This window comes from Drosophila takahashii, chromosome 2R (genome assembly GCF_030179915.1).
Source record: "Drosophila takahashii strain IR98-3 E-12201 chromosome 2R, DtakHiC1v2, whole genome shotgun sequence".
Classification (NCBI taxonomy): domain Eukaryota; kingdom Metazoa; phylum Arthropoda; class Insecta; order Diptera; family Drosophilidae; genus Drosophila; species Drosophila takahashii.
In genome coordinates this window covers 29,821,560-29,838,724 of record NC_091679.1, presented here as the reverse complement: position 1 = coordinate 29,838,724, position 17,165 = coordinate 29,821,560, and the positions used below count along the sequence as shown (strand labels likewise).

The window sequence follows — 17,165 nt, the reverse complement described above, 5'->3', positions numbered from 1 at the left end:
CAATTGATATTTCGCCCCAAAATGCGGTCGAGGTGAAAACGGGGTTTGAAATTGATTTGAGGGACCTTTTTAGGTATGATTGGTATTTGTACCAAAAACTGAAAATATCTTAAATGTGGGAACTATTATCTAAACCCATTTTACTGCTCTTATTTTTTAGAAAAAAATTCTACAAATTTTAAGGCAACTTATTGCATAGAAAGGACTCAATTAAGGATCTTTTTCCTAAAATATAAGAGCAAATACATGTTTTAGATACAATTCCCAAATTATATTTCAGTTGATTTAGTGTAATTTTTATTTTAAAAATTATCCAATCAACTCTTTACTTTCAAATGTTATTTATAATTTACAAAAAAAAAAAATTCCTGTAAAATCGGGAAATTGTAATATTTATATTCGCAAAGAAACGCAGGAGGTTTCCCCATTAAGTTGACCCCTTTAAATGCATACGTTTCCACATAAAATGTATGAATATGCAAATAGAAATGTTTATGGATGCTGGCGAATACATGCCAGACCTTTTCAAAATATTTTGTGAAAATTTCAATATTGCTCACCCCTGCATAAATAATGGAATTCAATAAAAATGGTAGGGTGGAAAGGGAGAGTACCACGCTGGTTTCAAAAAGAAGAGGAAGTGCAAAATGGAAAACGGCAAAAACAAACATTGCCAGCAGAATAAAAAATAAAATAAAAGAGGAGAAACAAATTTACGAGAGCAGAGTTTTTCGCGTCGCACGAATCAAAATAAACAAAAATATGGTCGCAGCGCCCAATGCGGATGATGATGACCATAACGATGAGGCTGGGCCATGATCATGATGATGTTGGCGCCAGGGAGATTGACCCAGGAGCAAAGCTCTCCACTGTGCGAACGATTAATCAGTGGGGTCGCAGTCGTCGTCGTCGCCATCGCCAGCCTCTACACATAAATACATATTTATACCCTATAGTATATTCCCCTTGTCCCGCCTTTCAGAGGGCATTATCATCATCCTCGAACAATCCTCCACCAACAACACCACTGTGTGGATCAAGGAGGAGGGGTCACACGGGAGGAGACCTCGTAAAGGCGGCGAATGCTGTGGGAATTTTGACCGCAGGGTCGCTTGTGTTTCTGATTAAATTTTAATAGCTTTCCGCGATTATTTCGCTTCTTTCGTTTTGTTTTGCATTTCGCTTTTTTTCCTTTTTTTTTTTTGTCTTTCGATTTTATTTTTGAATGCGAAAATGTATTTATAAATTTGAGACATCGCCCTGGTTTTACTCATTGATAGTGTTTGTTGGAGGAGCGTGTTTTGGGGGGGGGCATGAAAATTGGGTTCAGTCTGCTTAGTATTGCTTGTTGAATGATTCACGATTTAAGTCGATTATATGAATGTTCACTTAGTTTCAAATCGTTTTAATAATTAATAAAGTAAACTCGATAGGTAAATAAAGCTCTTTGTTATATTTCTTACCACATTTTTAAGCCCATTAAATCAGGACTCTGCTTTCAGATACCCATTACTCAGCTACAGGCTCATATAATTTTACCAATTCAATTGCATCTAAGCTTTTCCGAAATCTTGAAAGATGTGGATGGTGACCTTTGAGAAAATTAGTAATTAATTGGTTTAAGATCTTAACAAAAAATTACAAATAACTTAATTTTGTATAATTTTGGGGCCAACGCTTTTTAAAAAACCCCCATTAGCCTCCCACTCTTTCGCACGCAACAAAGCCCACAAATGGAAATTAATTTGTAGAGTTTCAGCACCCACAATCAACCATCGCCACCCACCGCAACCGCCCGCCCTCGGCACGAAACCAAAACAATTTGAATTTTAAATTCAGAGCAGAAATTTCCAACATGCTATAAAAATGCAAAATTCACAGCTGCACACTGGGCCAGAAAGTTAATTTTTTGGCCAAAAATCTGTAATTTCTTTCCTAGGACAGTTAGAAGGATGCAGTTTTTTGCGTTTTTTTCTTAAAAGATTGAACTTGCCAACGAACTACAAGTAAAATTTCTTGGAATTTTATATTATATAGATAATCCAGACCAAAGTCGGAAAATTTTACGTACTTTTCGGTTTTTTATTTTTAAAAAAATAACTAGAAGACGCACTTCTTTCATTTTCGAAAACAATAAAGTATGAGATAAAACAAACTAAAAAAAATTAACATCACTAAAAAATATTATGTCATTTAAGATTTATGAACCGTTAAAAAGTGCAACTTTCGGAGGCTCCCACATCAACGTTTATCAAACAATCGATTTAAAAAAAATTTCTATTTTTTTGTTCTTGTTACCTTTTAAGTTTTATATAATCAAATTATGTAAAAAAAATTGTTTAAAAATATTGTTTTTTGATTTGTTTAATGTTAATTTGACATATTCTGAAGTCATCACAAAAGTATGCTACATTTTTATTTGCATAGTCCTGATTAAATAGATAGATATAGGTTTGGAAAATACCATGATCGATTAGTGTACTTAAAAAGTAGATTTAAGATGTTAGTCACACTAAAATCACGCCAAATGTCCACTAAAACCTGAAGAAAAAAGTACGGCATACTTTTGGGCTCTCTAGCAAAGCTCTTCAAAATAGCTCGACTTTGAGTTAAGCCTTCAATTAAAACTAAAATTACCGGCAACTAAGGCAAAACCGCATCGAGTCGGTGGGCTACGCTTTTAGTAAATTGATCAACGAATTTTTTTTTGAAGGAATGAACTAATTTGGGGATGGCACTCGAAGGCACTCGAAAAGCAAAGTACTCATTTGCTAAAAAAAAGCGTAAAAATTAACAATTACATTTATTTTAGCAAACAAGTAAGACATACGAGCTATATTATATTTTTTACTTGTTGAAAATAATCCCTTCTGCAAGTTTCGGAAAGAAGTCGAACAGCAACATCAGCATCTTTGACTTCTAAATTTTTTTTCATTTCCATCAATATTTTATGAATTTTTCACTTTGAAAATATGGTTAAAGAAAACTACTTGCCCGAATTCTTTGAAACTTTGGCATAAATTAGTTTAATGTATTATAAAAAGGATCGCAAACTCAATTTGTTCATTTTCTTAAAAAAGAAAAACGTATTTTTGGCCAAAAATCTGATCGGCTGGCCCAGTGTGAGCTGGTGAGACGCTGCCGGCGTCGCTGCCCCAGCAGTCGCCTCCCGAAACTCGGGAATGCAATGTGTAAAATGCCGGATAAATAATTAAATGCCATTAATTGGAATTGTGTAAATTTCGCAGGAAAAAGTAAAGTCCAAACAAAAATAGGCGGTGGAAAAAATGAATGCCCACGAAATAATAAATAAATAAATAAAGACAAATAAAATGGCAAATGCTGCAATGCAGTGTAGGGTGTGAGAGGTGTTCAGCAGCCTATTCAGGGAAATGCAGGATGAATAAATAATCAAACTGGGAAAATCATAGCGGCTGGGTTGGGGCGACGAGACAAATTAATTAAATTTAACCCAGTAAACCATGGAAATTCTCTGTTGGCCAGCTGCCAGAAAAGCAAACCAAACCGAGCCTACAGAAGACCAACCAGTGCGTTGCCCTCCCACCTCCCAATCACGCCCACCAATTTCCATTCAGCGCAAAAGTGCGAAAACCAATTTAAATATTTATGCTCAATTTTTATTTAAAGCAAACCGGGGGAAACCAAACAAAATCAAATAATGAAAAAAAGTTCGAAAATTTAAATCGATCCGTTGGTCTGGCTCGTTGCCAGAACCGAAATAAACGAAAGCCATAAACTATATCTAGATGTGTTATAAACAATTGTATTAACAAATAGTTTTTAGATACCCTCTAAAATCGGGGAAGGTGTAGCGCCAATTTGTATTCTCTTACTGTTAAATCATAGTCAAATATTTTCGTTATTACAAACTTCCGTCTTTTAACAAGATTTGTTTTACATCAAAAGAACTGGAATTCTTATGAATTATATTAAAATATTTCTATTGAAATCTATAAATGTGCAAATTAACTCAACTCGTTTTTTTGCTTTGTCTTAAAATATCCGAAATTATAAATCAAATTTATGCTTTCCTTGGTATTATAAAATTCTCTACACAAATCTTCAATTCCTATGAATGCCATTAAAAAATTTCAGAATCGTTCGTCTAAATTCCTGAAAAAAACAAAAGATTAATTGTTGTTTAAACATTTCATAAATTTATGAGCTTGTGAATGGATGGCAAAAAGTAGAACAAAACAGTAAAGGAGAACAGATTATGAGATTGACAACAATGACCTGCGGTATTCCCTTGGCTCCCAAGAATTTCCTGGCAGCCTGCCCAAAAGTCAATAAAAGAAACGCAAACACGACCCAGACACTAGAACCGGATAAAACTGGCTGCGAAATCAATTCCGACCGAAATACGTTGCCATCATAAAAAAGGAAATAAAATGCAGGAGAATAAATTAAGGAAATCATTTTTGGTGTGGGATAATTGGAAGAGTTATATTGAAAGATGCAAGTATTTTATGCCTTGAATTGATGATTAAATTCTTTTTTTTATATTTATTGATTATGATGTTACAATTTTGCATGGGTTATTATGGTAAACTTAAAAAATATGTAACATTTTAGAGCTTATAAATTCAAAGGTATATAAAAGTATCTTATGAAAGCAAAGGGAAATTAATTAGGAATACAAGTTATAATATTTAAGGATTATTTGATAAATGAAGACACCATTTAAAGCTTATTGATTTTCCCCCACTATAATCTCCTCAGTATAGACTCTCCCTGGTGTAGAAACTGTCCCAGACAACAAACTGTTTGCTTTCGGGCAAGGGGATGAACTTCAAGCCATCTGCAATGTTAAGGCAATGCTCCACGCCACCAGGACGCAGTGGATCCCACTTTAACGGAGCGATAAGATCGCAATTGGGATTTCCAGTGGTGGCAAATGATGTCCACATGCCAACCAATCGCTCAATTGTCCGGTATTCCGCGGAATTCTTGTCCAATTTAGTGGAGAGCAGACCGTAGAACAAGTAGGAGATGTCATCAGCATGGCACACACCCCTCACCTTTTTGCCGCACTTCAAGATCCTGTAGTGATTAAAGTGCGGCGAGTCCATATCGAATCGGTAGAGATACGTGGACGAGGCGGTCGCATAGGCCAGTCGGGCGAGCAGAGTGCGATGGATGTCGTGCCAGAAGTTCTTCACGCTCAGGATGTGCAAACACTCGTAGAGCTCCATGCTGGCCCTATCGGGATCATCGAAGTAGGACTTCTTCAACCGCCTCACCATCTCGGCCAGCTCATCCTTATCGATGGCCTCGCGAACCTGTTTGGGAATTATTGCCTCAAAGGCACTCAGCATATAAAGTGGATCGTCCAAGGTGGTGCGATACGAGAAGAGTCCTTCGAACGAGGTTCCCCCTATGATCAGTGGAATCTGATTGCCCCAGGCGCTGGACAACTGCTCCTGCTGCGACTTTGGGATAACGCAATCATCGCCAACATATGTTTCGATTACGGGGGCAAAGGCCAAGATCTCGTAATCGCGCTGCTCCTCCTGCGTCACAATCGCATTGCAGTAGAGCGCCAATTTGCTGGCCGGTATTTGGTGGAAGAACTCCAGCAGCTCCTTTTCACTCTCCAAGTTACCGGCATAGCCGAGTTCCTTGCCCAATCGTTGGGGCCATTTTCGATCCGGTTGCGTGGCCCAGGCACATAAAGCAGATCCTGATTGCACGATGGCCCGATGGAAAAGTCCCCGGGCCTGTTCGCTTTGCATGAGGATGTGAGTGGATGCTCCGCCGGCAGACTCACCGAACACGGTTATGTTCTCGGGATCACCATTGAAACTGGCTATGTTCTCCTTGATCCAACGCAGTGCCTGGATCTGATCCTTCAAACCCGCATTGCCGGGTATCTTGAGAGTCTTGTCCTTGAGACTCAGAAAGCCCAAGGCGCCCACGCGATAATTGATGGTGACCAGCAGGACGTCGTGCTTCATGAAGTAATCCGGTCCGTAGAGTTCTCGGGAGGCTCCGCCTATCTGAAAGCCGCCGCCGAATATCCAAACCATAACGGGCAGTGGTTTGGGCGACTCCAGCTTCTTGGCGTACACATTGAGGTACAGACAATCCTCGGAGCCCTCGGCCGTGTTGGTTATGGAGTTCCTCTGCATGGGCTTCTCCCTTGCATAGGTGCAGTCCCGGACTCCCTGCCACGAGGTCGGTGGTTGAGGGCCGCGAAAACGCAGCTCACCCACGGGCGGTTGGGCAAAGGGTATGCCCTCGAAGGAGTAGTAGATTTCGCCATCGTAGATGGTCCTACGCTGCTGACCCTTCAACTGGCCATACTTGGTGGTCAGTTCGTTCGTTTGATTCGTGCCCAGTTTGTACTGAACAACCTTATGGCCAATAATCCTGAAAAGGAGATGTAGAGAACATTATGACTCATCGTTGTTCTATTTCGCCTTGCGAACTTTGCACTCACTTGGCGCCCAATTTTAGCTTGTCAGCAAAGCTCACGCGCAAATCCATTTCTCTCTACTCTCAACTATTGTTCTTACTAAATATAAATATATATATAAATATAAAAAATATAATCTACTTTGGCCGCAATCTGCTTCTCTGACACTTCCAACGCGCTCGAACGCCAGCCAGAGACTGAAAATGGTTCTCGCTGCTCCAGTAGATGATAAAATTGTTTAGATAGTCGCCGCGGCCTCGAGTGGGGGGCCAATGGGGCGACCATAATAATTACCGCTGTTCGGACGGACTCACTTCGCTCACCACTCAGTGGGTCGTTCGAGTTGCTTCCATATGTGGATCAGTTGATAGTAGTGTCATACCATGTACCGAACCGCCTGGCAATCCCTAATTGAGCTATATTTTGGTACAAAAATTGATAAGATTCGAGTGGTCGATTGGGCTGGAAATCAAATATTTATGGTTAATACCAGCTACAGCTGCACAGAGATTAAAAAGTTCAGCTAACCAAAAAGGTTAATGCAAGTCGTCTATTATAGGGAGGATATTATAAGGCTAATAAAGAGATTTATATGGAGATAAAAATAAGATGAGCTCAAAGGGCAAGCTGAAATTAGAGATCATAATATCATGGTTTGAGATCTCGATCTTAAACTGAAACTTACTTAAAAGTAATACCAAATGAAATTAGTTATATTATGTGGAAAGGTTAGGGTTGTGTTTAACAAAATGTAGCAACACATATGGTGGCTCTATCTTTTATAGCCCATAAAAACTTTATGACTATGACTGGAACATTGGTGATGATCAATAACGCACTTTGGGTTGGGCTAGGACTGAAAATTAATTTTATTAATAGTTTTGGTAGATGTTTTTTGATGATTTTTCCCACTTGAACCAATTAGTTTATAGTTTTTAAAAGAAAATTTGTAACACAAATAATGCTATAAGCAATAGCATAATAATAGCGAATAAGTATTCGTCAGCCATCTGACAGATGCAAAGTATAGAATTTAATTACACAGAATGGGTGAAAGAGCAAAGGCAACGTGGCTGTCATTAATTAAGCATTACAATGCTCCTTAGAGTCGTTTTCCTCAGCTTGTTTGCAACTTGTGCCTTGGCAATTCACTCTTTGCCTTTGCTCCAAACAAAGATGACGATGGCGATGACTTAAGAGACCGAGTGGGTGGTTTTGTGAAAGGCCTCTGTGGGTGGCGGTTTCCTTGGTAACGAGCACAGTTCTGTAGAAGATTGTCCTGTGGCTTCGGTCGCTTTCCGTCTGTCTAGTCGCCTTGGTTTCTCCTCCCGTTTCTCGACGTTGTTTGTGCATTAGTTAATGTGATTATTTCACACTTCGTCTGCTTTGAACTAACATTTAATTTGGCCCCAACTCCGACCAACTGGCTTAGCATCGCCTCCTCCTTTCTCCAGTTTGTTTTCCTTCTCTTGTTTACTCTGTATCATTTGTTTGTTTGACCGCCAGTGTTTGTGCGAGTTAACTTTACTTTTGTTATCACTTTGACTGCGTTTAGGTTCTTGTCTCTCTGTTGCATCTTTCTTTGGCCTTAAAATAAACATGTATTTTAATCTAAACATTTTTAGTAATATCTTAAAGTTAAACAAAATATCTAAAAAAAATGTTCAATATTATAAGTTTAGTTAAATTTGATTTGTTAATTTATATAATCTTCTTTATTAATTTGACGTATAATATTTTTGCAAAATCTTTTGTAAAACCTATTTTTTGTATAATTTAAAAACATCTTTGGTTAATTCGAGTTTTATTACCTCGTTAAGTTCATTTTAAAGCCTCGTCTAATGCCAATTTTTAAAGCCTTTGAGCATTTTGTCTCCGAATTAAATTTAATCTTTTATCACTCCACCCCTTCTTTAGTTCTTTGGTCCGTTCAATTCAATTTTGTTTGCTATTTCGCCTACATTGTTTCCGTTTTTCCTGTTGCCAGGTGGATTATTGGGTCTCTAAGTGTGTCTGAGTGCATCTCCCCCACATTCTGGCCCCCCAACTGTCCCTCAAAATACCCACATTGTGCAGATTCCGTGCTGTACTGTTGGTGTTGCCATCGACTAAATAAATAAACATTGCAATCTATGTTGGAGAGCGTTTGTTTGGCTGTGTTGCTGTTTTCTTATTTGCTCCGCTTTTCAGCTCGGCGCCATTGCAATTGCACACAGGCTACGCATTTGTCTATATCCATCTACAGTGAAAACCCTCTGTATTGAACTGACTTTATTTTTTTATTTATTTTAGATTTTAGATGCCCTACAACTTATTATATCACACTTTTAAGGCATGAGTTAAATGTTTGCAGAATAAGTTCTATAACTTTAGAAAACTTTTTAGGTCTTCTATGGCATTTACCATTCTGCCCCTCCGTATAGTCACAAAAGTTTTCCCTTTAAATGTTGCCTAACTTATTTTGACTGGAAAAAAAGGAGGATTTTCCAAGTTGAAGTTACAGAAGTTGGACTGTTTTCGTATATGTATGAACTCCATCCACGAGTTATTCGCTCTTGGCATGACGACCTCCAAGTGCCTGCGTCTGCTTTTCGCCCCTCCGCCACTTCGTCTCCTTCTTTCCCGGCATCTTCATCGCCTTTTTCTCTTTATAGTAGTGTTTACATGAAGTTGGCAGCGCCTACTTGCCAGAGGTGACGACCCCCGACCCATTGCCCCTCGCCTTGTCCCACTTCTCTTTTTGCTACTGTTTTTCCTCTTCATTTTTTTTTATTTCTTGTTTGTACTACTGTTTTTCCTCTCCATAGCGTTTTTTTTTCCAAACACTTTGCGTTCTTCTTGATTCTGCTGGTTTTTGCCTCTGACCATTTTTCAGGGTTGCCGTCATCCGAGGAATTTGAGGCAATAAAACTAAATTCAGAATACCGTTGTGTGGGGTCAATTTGGAATTCAATTCAATTAGAAAAGTATGTTTGCTAAAATCCAAAAACCAAAACAAAATCAATTAATTTTGTTTGTCAAGCCGAGAGCTAAATTGAGGCTTCCAATTTGCCTACACTCTTTTTAGAAGCTTTAAACTTGGTTCACATGAAAATATGTATACCGTCTGCTATTTTTAGAGTGTTTTATTATGATATCTATTATTAGTATAATTTTGGAATATTGCTTTAATTGATACATTTTTTTTATTCGGTTGTTTATGACATTGCAATTACAAATAAAGTAGAGAAAATATTTGCGTGCAAAATTGCTGGAAAATTAAAATTGGTTATTATTTGGCAATCGCATACTTTTGCAAAGAGCAATTAAATTTTAATTCTACCCGAAAATAATTTCATCATTCCATGTTCTGTATTAAATTTTCTTTGTTCGGTCTGAAAACATTTTTTTTAATACAAATTAAAAATTGATTCATGATACAGTCGCAAGGTCCTTGAGATCATTAAAATCATGTTTATCCGTAAAATCATAGCATACTTTGTGGCAACTAACTGTTGCACAGTTCGAAATAAACTCTATGGACTTCTGAAGAGTTCAATCCTTTTTATTAACTTGAATCGGATCTTAGGGAACCCATTAAATTTTAAAATTATTAAAGGACAAGCTTTGACCACATAGAAAAACTTTTTTTAACCCGATGCTTGTATAGAGTGCTTACCAAACTAGTTACTATAAGGAAAATGGTTGATTACAGAACTAAATGCTTCCGTAAAAGTAACTGATTACCGAACTACCTACTAAATGAAATCTGACTGATTACCAAACTAGTTCCTCTGGTAAAAATGACTGATTGAGCTTAGCTTTTTTGTCTCCCCATTCGCCGCTCCAATTGAATGCGAATGTGGTTCACTTCGTTTCGTCGCTCCATTTTGGCTTTTCGATTCGTGGTTGTGTGGGTGCGGGTGAGGGGTGCCATTGTACGAGTATGTGTGTGAGCTAGCTCCCCATCGAGCCGCAGTCGACGTCGCTGCGACTGCGTCGCTTGTTCTGTTTGTTTGCTTTTGTTTTAGCTGCCTTTGCCTTTTGCTTTTTGCCTTTTGCTTTGTTTTCCTTTGCGGGCACAAGAATAAAACGAATGAGCGAGCAACAACAACAACAACAGCAGCAGCAATGCGAATGGGTCGCAGGGCTCTCTATCAGCAAAGTCGACGCCTCCGTCGCAGCCACCGTCGCTGCCGGCGTCGACGTCGACGGCAAGCGCTCGATCCATCCGTTCTTGCCGCCGCGGTCGCACTTTTCAGTCGTCGTCGTCGGCCGTCGCTGGCATCATTATACCGTTCCATCGTCGCTCGATTTTCAATCTCAATTCGCAATTGTTTATTGCTCAAAAAGTGTATGTGTGTGTGTAATGGTGTGTTATCAACAAAAATGCCAAATCAAAATTGATAAATGCAAAATATTAAGTGTGACAACAACAACAGCAGTCCAAAGTGATTGTATTACTAATAATAAAAGCAAACAAAAGTTCAATGTCTGTGGTAGCCGGTAACGGTGGCAGTGCCCCAAAACAGGTTTTTAAAAAATGAAATACAAAAAAATATAACCGCCAACTTAACGACGCGGCGTCTGTTAAAAAAAAAACCAAAAAAAATAAAGCAGACAAAATAAAAACAACGAGCAACGTTGTGCCCTTTTCCAGTTAGTTAATCGCCGGCTATCATCTTCAAGGGTTAAATTAAAGGTGTCAGTCGCTGGAGATGCGCGCGTGATTTTCCCCCAACGCATGACTCACACACTTTGGTTCAGTGTATTCGATAATCAAATTGCTAGGCGGCAGTTCATTGATTTCCATACGGGAAATTAATAAACCAAACCAACAGCCATCATCAATTGCAGCAATTAATTCAATTTAAAGCAGTTAAAGCTGTTCACTTGGAATACCGTTATAAGTGACGCGATTAATTAATGGAAAATTATACGAAGGAAACATGAATAGGTTTTAATGTGATACCAACAACAAGCGTAATTGATAATTTTATTTTGTAAAGGTTTATTAGTAATTTATAACCGACAAGTTCAGCATTTACATAATAAATGATGAAATAATCAACATAAACAAACAAATGATATAAAATACAATTTTTAGATCAAGTTTAATTTTAAGAGAAAAAAAATTTTTTTTAGATGCAAAGTAGTATTGTGTTTAATAAATTTATTTCTCAATTAATTTTGCAATCTTCTAAAATGTATTACCAAATCTCTCGAAATCCCATCCCTAAAGCCAAGAGCGGGTCAAGTTTTTTTTGTTTGGTTTATTGTTCAGTGTATCTTAACCTGTCAGCGAGGTGGCAGAGCCATTAAGCCTGCCCCAGTGTGTGTGTGCGTATCTGTGTGCCATGAGTTGAAGTACAAGTACAAGTACACGACTTAAACAAGTGAAGCGGCGCAAGTCAAGAACAACAACTACCGTTTCACTTTGCGCGTTTTTAAACACGCGCATTTTTGCCGTTCTCCTCGCGTTTGTTTGCGTGTACCGTTCTAAAAATAAAGCAACCGTTTCATGTGCAATCTTCCCCTTCCTATTAAGTATACGTATTTCTTCGTTTTCCCCTTTTTTTCTGCTGGCGGATGGAAAAAGATTGCGGCTCGCCTGCTTCTTGTATTTGTTATCGGTTATTTAATGTGATTTATTTGCGTGCGAATGTTGATTTATATCGCCCGAAACCAGTAACAGCCAAAACTATAACAACAATATCAACAGCCATGGTTTATCACGCACATGGGCACTTAAGTGGGTCAGAAAATAATTGGCACGCCCCCTTTGGCACCCGCCCTCCCCCACCCCACTCACACACACGCTGCTTGTCCTTGTCCTCCCACATTGACCCACTTGGGTGGGCGTGGTTCGAGTTCGAGTTTGGGTTTCAGTTTTAGTTTTGCTTTTGTTTTCGGTTTGTTTTGGCCAAGGCCACCATTTTTACTCCCATTACCAATTAACAATTACCTCACAACTGACTTTGTTTACAGACAATTCCAATCAATTTTGAATTCGAGTTCGGAATTAAGGATCTAAACACGCTAGTGCTAACTTTTGTACCTTGAATATTTAGTAGGTGTTGTTTACAAGCTTTTATCATTACTAATTGAACTTGTCACTACTAAAAACTTAAATAAAAATTGATAATTTTGTAAAATTTTTATTTGATTTTAAATCTATTTGTTATTATTAATTTTATGGGATTTTTTCTTCGTTTTGTTTTAATCTTCAATCTAGATTTATTTTTTAAAAACTAACCAAACTTGTAGATTACTTATGTTTGCAAGTTTTAGCTCCTCAAAGGTTTATGGTTTTTCAAATATTTAAATCAAAACTCAATCAAAAGTTGGTAAACTCTGGGGAAATCCCTCAACCTTTTTTATTTCTCTCCGCTTTGCATTTACTTTCACTTGAGTGCGAGAAGCTTATTATCCAACTTGTGCAAAACAGTTATTGCACCCCCACTGTCTGTTGTTATGGTTATCAACTGCCACGCCTTTCGCACGAGCTTCAATTGATTGCCTGTGGGGAGGCAAAAGGGGGCAGTGAATTGAGTGATGAGTGGGCGTTTCAGAGGTCCCAGTACCCGTATTCACGCGATTTTCATTCTCATCGTGTGGAGCAATTGTGGCTTGTGCCCGCCGGTAATCAGTTGCATTTTGGGAAAGCAACAGGTGAGGCTCCTCTTAGTGTACCGAGAAAAAAATAGTTTTTGACCCAGGGAGAAAGAAATCATTTCGGATTAAAAACTTTAGGAGATTTTACTTTTTCTATTAAAGTAGTCTAATAATATAGAGAACAGTTAAATAAAAACAAATTTGTAGAATAAACTTGTTTAAAAAATTAAAAAAAAACATATAGTTATAATATACATCTTAATAAAAGAAAGATAATCTTCTGTGCGGTTTAATGAACGCCAAAGCTGCAACTCCATTAGGCCTGGCATGTTGCATGTAATGCATAATTAGTTACCTCTTAATCGGCCGCGTCCCCTCGGCGGGCGATCGCGTGTGCTTGCGGAATTTCGCAGCACCCCCGGGAACGGATACGGATGCATCATTATCATTCTCATCATCGTGATCATTATCATTGCGAGCGTCATCCGTCGTCGCGTTCGCGTTTTATCCACGCCCAACTGCACACCGCAAGCATAAACAGAAGGAGAGCAAGAACGTTTATATCGGTTTCAATTAAATTTAATTTGTATCGTGTTGTAATTAAGGTGCCGCACACACACTCAGACGCCGAGAAATCTCTAATTAATCTGCCAGACCAAACACAACAAAACAACAACAACAACCACAACAACTGCCGACTGGCTAATAAGAAGTGATTCATTCAATCTCAATTGAAAACAATTGAGCAATTGAAATGCTGTGAAAAAATGATCTACATTTATGCAATAAAGAAAAAAATACAAAGTATTTGAGTGCTCAGTGAACAAGTGATTTCCCCCAGCCTCAAAATGGCTCAAAATCTGACCATGTTGGTGGGCGAAGGCAGCGCCGGCAATAATGGCTCAACTAACAGCAATGAAAACAACAATAGTTGCAACACACCGGTGAATTTCAAGCCAAAGGATACGAATGGCTGGAAGGATTACAAGAAATTGAAAACATATCTCATACTAAAGGATCAGCAAAGTGAAAAGGTAACATCGGCGAAGTTGCACAATCGATAGCAAAATACATGTGATCGATTTTATCGATAACAAAATTTGTGTAATTAAGATAGATGTAAGCAATCCCACTCGAAAGTCAGGTATATTTTTTAAAATACCGATTGTGACCTAAAAACATCGATAACAAATTTAAACAAATACAATCAATAGTTTTACTCATAATTCCAATTCCTTCTATCAACACAGATAGCAATGCCAAAGGCTCGTCATAAAAAGCGTTCTTCGAGGCATTAAATCCCCCAAGCAATCAATCAATATTGACCCAAATTATAGACCAAACAAACAATTAATAATAAAACCTAGAGATAAAAAAAAACGTAAGCTGACACGATTCGGAGTATTTTTTAATCCCTAGCAAAGGAAAAAGTCCATTAATTAGTAAAAGTTACTGCCTCTGAGCACACTACTTATTTATATCAACTTGAAAGCTGGCTAAAAAGTTGTGAACAACTTTTTCACATCAAACAAAAATTATTTCAACCGCAATCCCAGATTTCCTCCCACTTTGTTTTATAATTAACAGAACAAACGCTACAAAAGTTATGAAAGAAAAGAAAAAAGTTGCTCATAAAAAGTTATTAAACGGTCATGACCCCCATTTTCGAAATGCTTATCAGCAGCATGAAAAGCACAAGCAAACAAACGAGCAAACAAGAATGAGGTCTAAAAAAGTTTTTTTTTTCTATTTTTTTTTTGGTTGGGTAGGTTTGGGAGGTCTTAGAAGCAGAGAGGGGGAAGTAAAGTCAACGAGCGAGCATGGAAAGCGAACATAAAAAATGAACAACAGAAAGAACACATTTATAGAAAAAAATATGACGAACTTGTTCTTCCATAAATCCGACTGTCAGACGTCGGCTTGTAAGTGGGCGTAAAAGGGGGCGGGACGGAGCCCGGAACAGAAGGAGGAGGGAGACGCCACCGGGCCATTGGATCAATAAATATAGATGACATGGCACTGTCCAGATTGATGTGATATGTGTGCGAGAGCCGCATGACAAAGCAAACAAACAAAATAGAAGCGGCAACAGAAACCGAAACAGAAACACTCGCACATAAATACTCCCCGTAGGTATGGATACTTTTGTATCTGAAAGTTGCCCGTTGTGCAATCAAAATGCGCGCCTATCAATGTCAGAAAATCTGACACAATGAAATACGGAAAGTAAACAAACAATTAAATTTACTTAGTGCCTAATAAAATAAATGAATGCTCTGCTCTCTGGCCACTGTTTTCTAATCTATGTGGACAGCTGCCCAGATACAAAGGCGATGAAGATTCATAGATACATAAATTCTGCCGGTCGAAAAAAAAAAGATTAGCAAGCATCGTCAAAAATGCATGAAAATATTCAAATAAAATGAGTGAATCCACTCGGTCGTATACGTAATATGTCGCTTTTCATTCTTGTTGACATGTTGTTATGGTTTTCTTTTTCGGGGCGGGTTCACAGTTGCGTGAGGGTGTTTCCACGTGCGTATATTAATTTGTATAAACACATATGACGTCTGGTTGCTGGTTCCCGTGGGTTTGGGTGTGGGTGTTTGACAGGTCGTATACGTAACGCACGTTTGATATGACAGCGGAGAAGCGGAAAATCGTTGTTCGCAGGTGCGACACACAGCGCCAAATGTGCTAATACGAATGAATTAATAAAGAACTTGATTCTTTAAATTTAAATATATTTTATATACGATCATTGATCTATAGCTAATCACTATTTAATGATAACTATACTACTTTTCGTAAAAGATCAGGGATATTAACTTTAGGATCAGTGATATTAACTTTAACTTTATTAAAACGATTATTCTTAATCTTTAAAGTGCAATCTTTAATCTTCAACTTCTAACACAAAAAATCGTAATCATTTTAAATACTTTATTTTACCTCTTTGTTATTAAACGCGCATTGCTGGTTGCATCATGAAATGTTTTATTCATGCGTGTCAATCTATCAATCAACACAAATGTAATTTATCAATGTCTTTTCTATGTCAGCATCTTGAACAATTAGAAACATCAAAGCCGACTTGCGAACTTTGAGTGTACAGAAACTAAAAAATAAATAATAAGCTTTGGCAATTATTGCCTCGCGTTAGGTGAAAAACTAATTGTATGATTTCTATTTTGGGTTTTGCACATTTAGTAGGATTGTTGATCTTTGTTTCATTGCATTTATTCACATGGCGTAAAGGTCGTTACTGCGAATACAACTTAACAGTTGTTTGCTAAAAATCTCAGCTTTGTTAATCGATTTTAAATAGAACCATATTTGTGTACTTCACACCTTTGGTGTGGATTCTTGCCTAATTCTGCTAAATGAATCTGCAAATTTCCGGATAGGGCTTTTTTGATTTGGCGTCAGCTAATGACTAATATATGATTTATATTTTTAAAGGCATCCCATAAACCGGAATCGGAGCGATCTTATCAGCTGCGAAAACGCTCGACGCCCGTGGCCGAAAGAACCACTTTCGTTTGCTACACCTGTGGAACGGACACGCCCTCGTCGCAACTTCGCCTTGTCTACTGCTGCCCAAATGCCGAAAGGGAACCCTACTATCCATTCATTAAGACAATGAAAGTCTACAAAAACGCTAGTCCAATTAGCCCTCAAGGTAAGTGCGTTAAGTACAAGTTGTGTCATCTCAACTAACGCAATTATCTCTTGGCTTTCAGGCATGGTTCAGGTCTGTTCCACCTGCAATGAGAAGCACACCGGCTTGGCGGAGGGTGGTCCACCTCCAGCTACCTCCAGCATTCACTCGGCAGCGGGTGGAGGTTCTCCCAGTGCTGGTCACTCCCTGGAATCCAACTCGGCCATGTATAGTGCTAGTGGAGCGATAGCAGGAAATAGTGGGGCCCAATTCGGAGGTCGTAATTCGCCATCCGAGAAATCCCTGGCCAATTCGGACTCCACGAGTAATGTGCGGTTTAGGGTAAGGAGTTCGTCGCCGAAAGCGGGAAGTTTGAAAAGGTCTTCTTGAGGAATTTCTATTTATTTATCTATCGGTTTTAGCAAAATGTAGGAATTAGGGTGTACAATCCTTTGGGTTTATGAGAGTATA

At 38.3% G+C, this 17,165-nt stretch overlaps 2 protein-coding genes across 5 annotated transcripts in view; one reads left to right on the top strand and one right to left on the bottom strand.

Annotated features, from left to right (window-relative positions):
- The window catches only part of px (plexus), a 71,218-nt gene that overhangs the window by 8,293 nt on the left and 45,760 nt on the right, over positions 1-17,165 (top strand). For 3 of the 4 annotated variants that reach the window (XM_017152458.3, XM_070214165.1, XM_070214167.1), the window contains exons 4-5: positions 16,496-16,715; positions 16,777-17,036. In XM_017152458.3, the coding sequence (XP_017007947.3) occupies positions 16,496-16,715; positions 16,777-17,036 (480 nt within the window). Of the gene's footprint in view, positions 1-10,705; positions 10,773-13,638; positions 14,068-16,495; positions 16,716-16,776; positions 17,037-17,165 lie in introns of those variants that run through there. The other variant, XM_070214166.1, reaches the window with a different exon arrangement.
- gas (gasoline) lies at positions 4,501-6,619 on the bottom strand. The gene is made up of 2 exons (XM_017152467.3): positions 6,464-6,619; positions 4,501-6,393 (listed from the first exon to the last, which is right to left on the bottom strand). The coding sequence occupies exons 1-2, from the start codon at positions 6,508-6,510 to the stop codon at positions 4,740-4,742; spliced, it is 1,701 nt and encodes a 566-aa protein (XP_017007956.3). The 5' UTR covers positions 6,511-6,619; the 3' UTR covers positions 4,501-4,739.

Bases quoted from the DNA above. Each gene is read 5' to 3' on its own strand.
- gas (XM_017152467.3), bottom strand. From the start codon at position 6,510: ATGGATTTGCGCGTGAGCTTTGCTGACAAGCTAAAATTGGGCGCCAA. The intron at 6,394-6,463 runs GTGAGTGCAAAG...TCTCCTTTTCAG, and splicing joins AAGCTAAAATTGGGCGCCAA to GATTATTGGCCATAAGGTTG.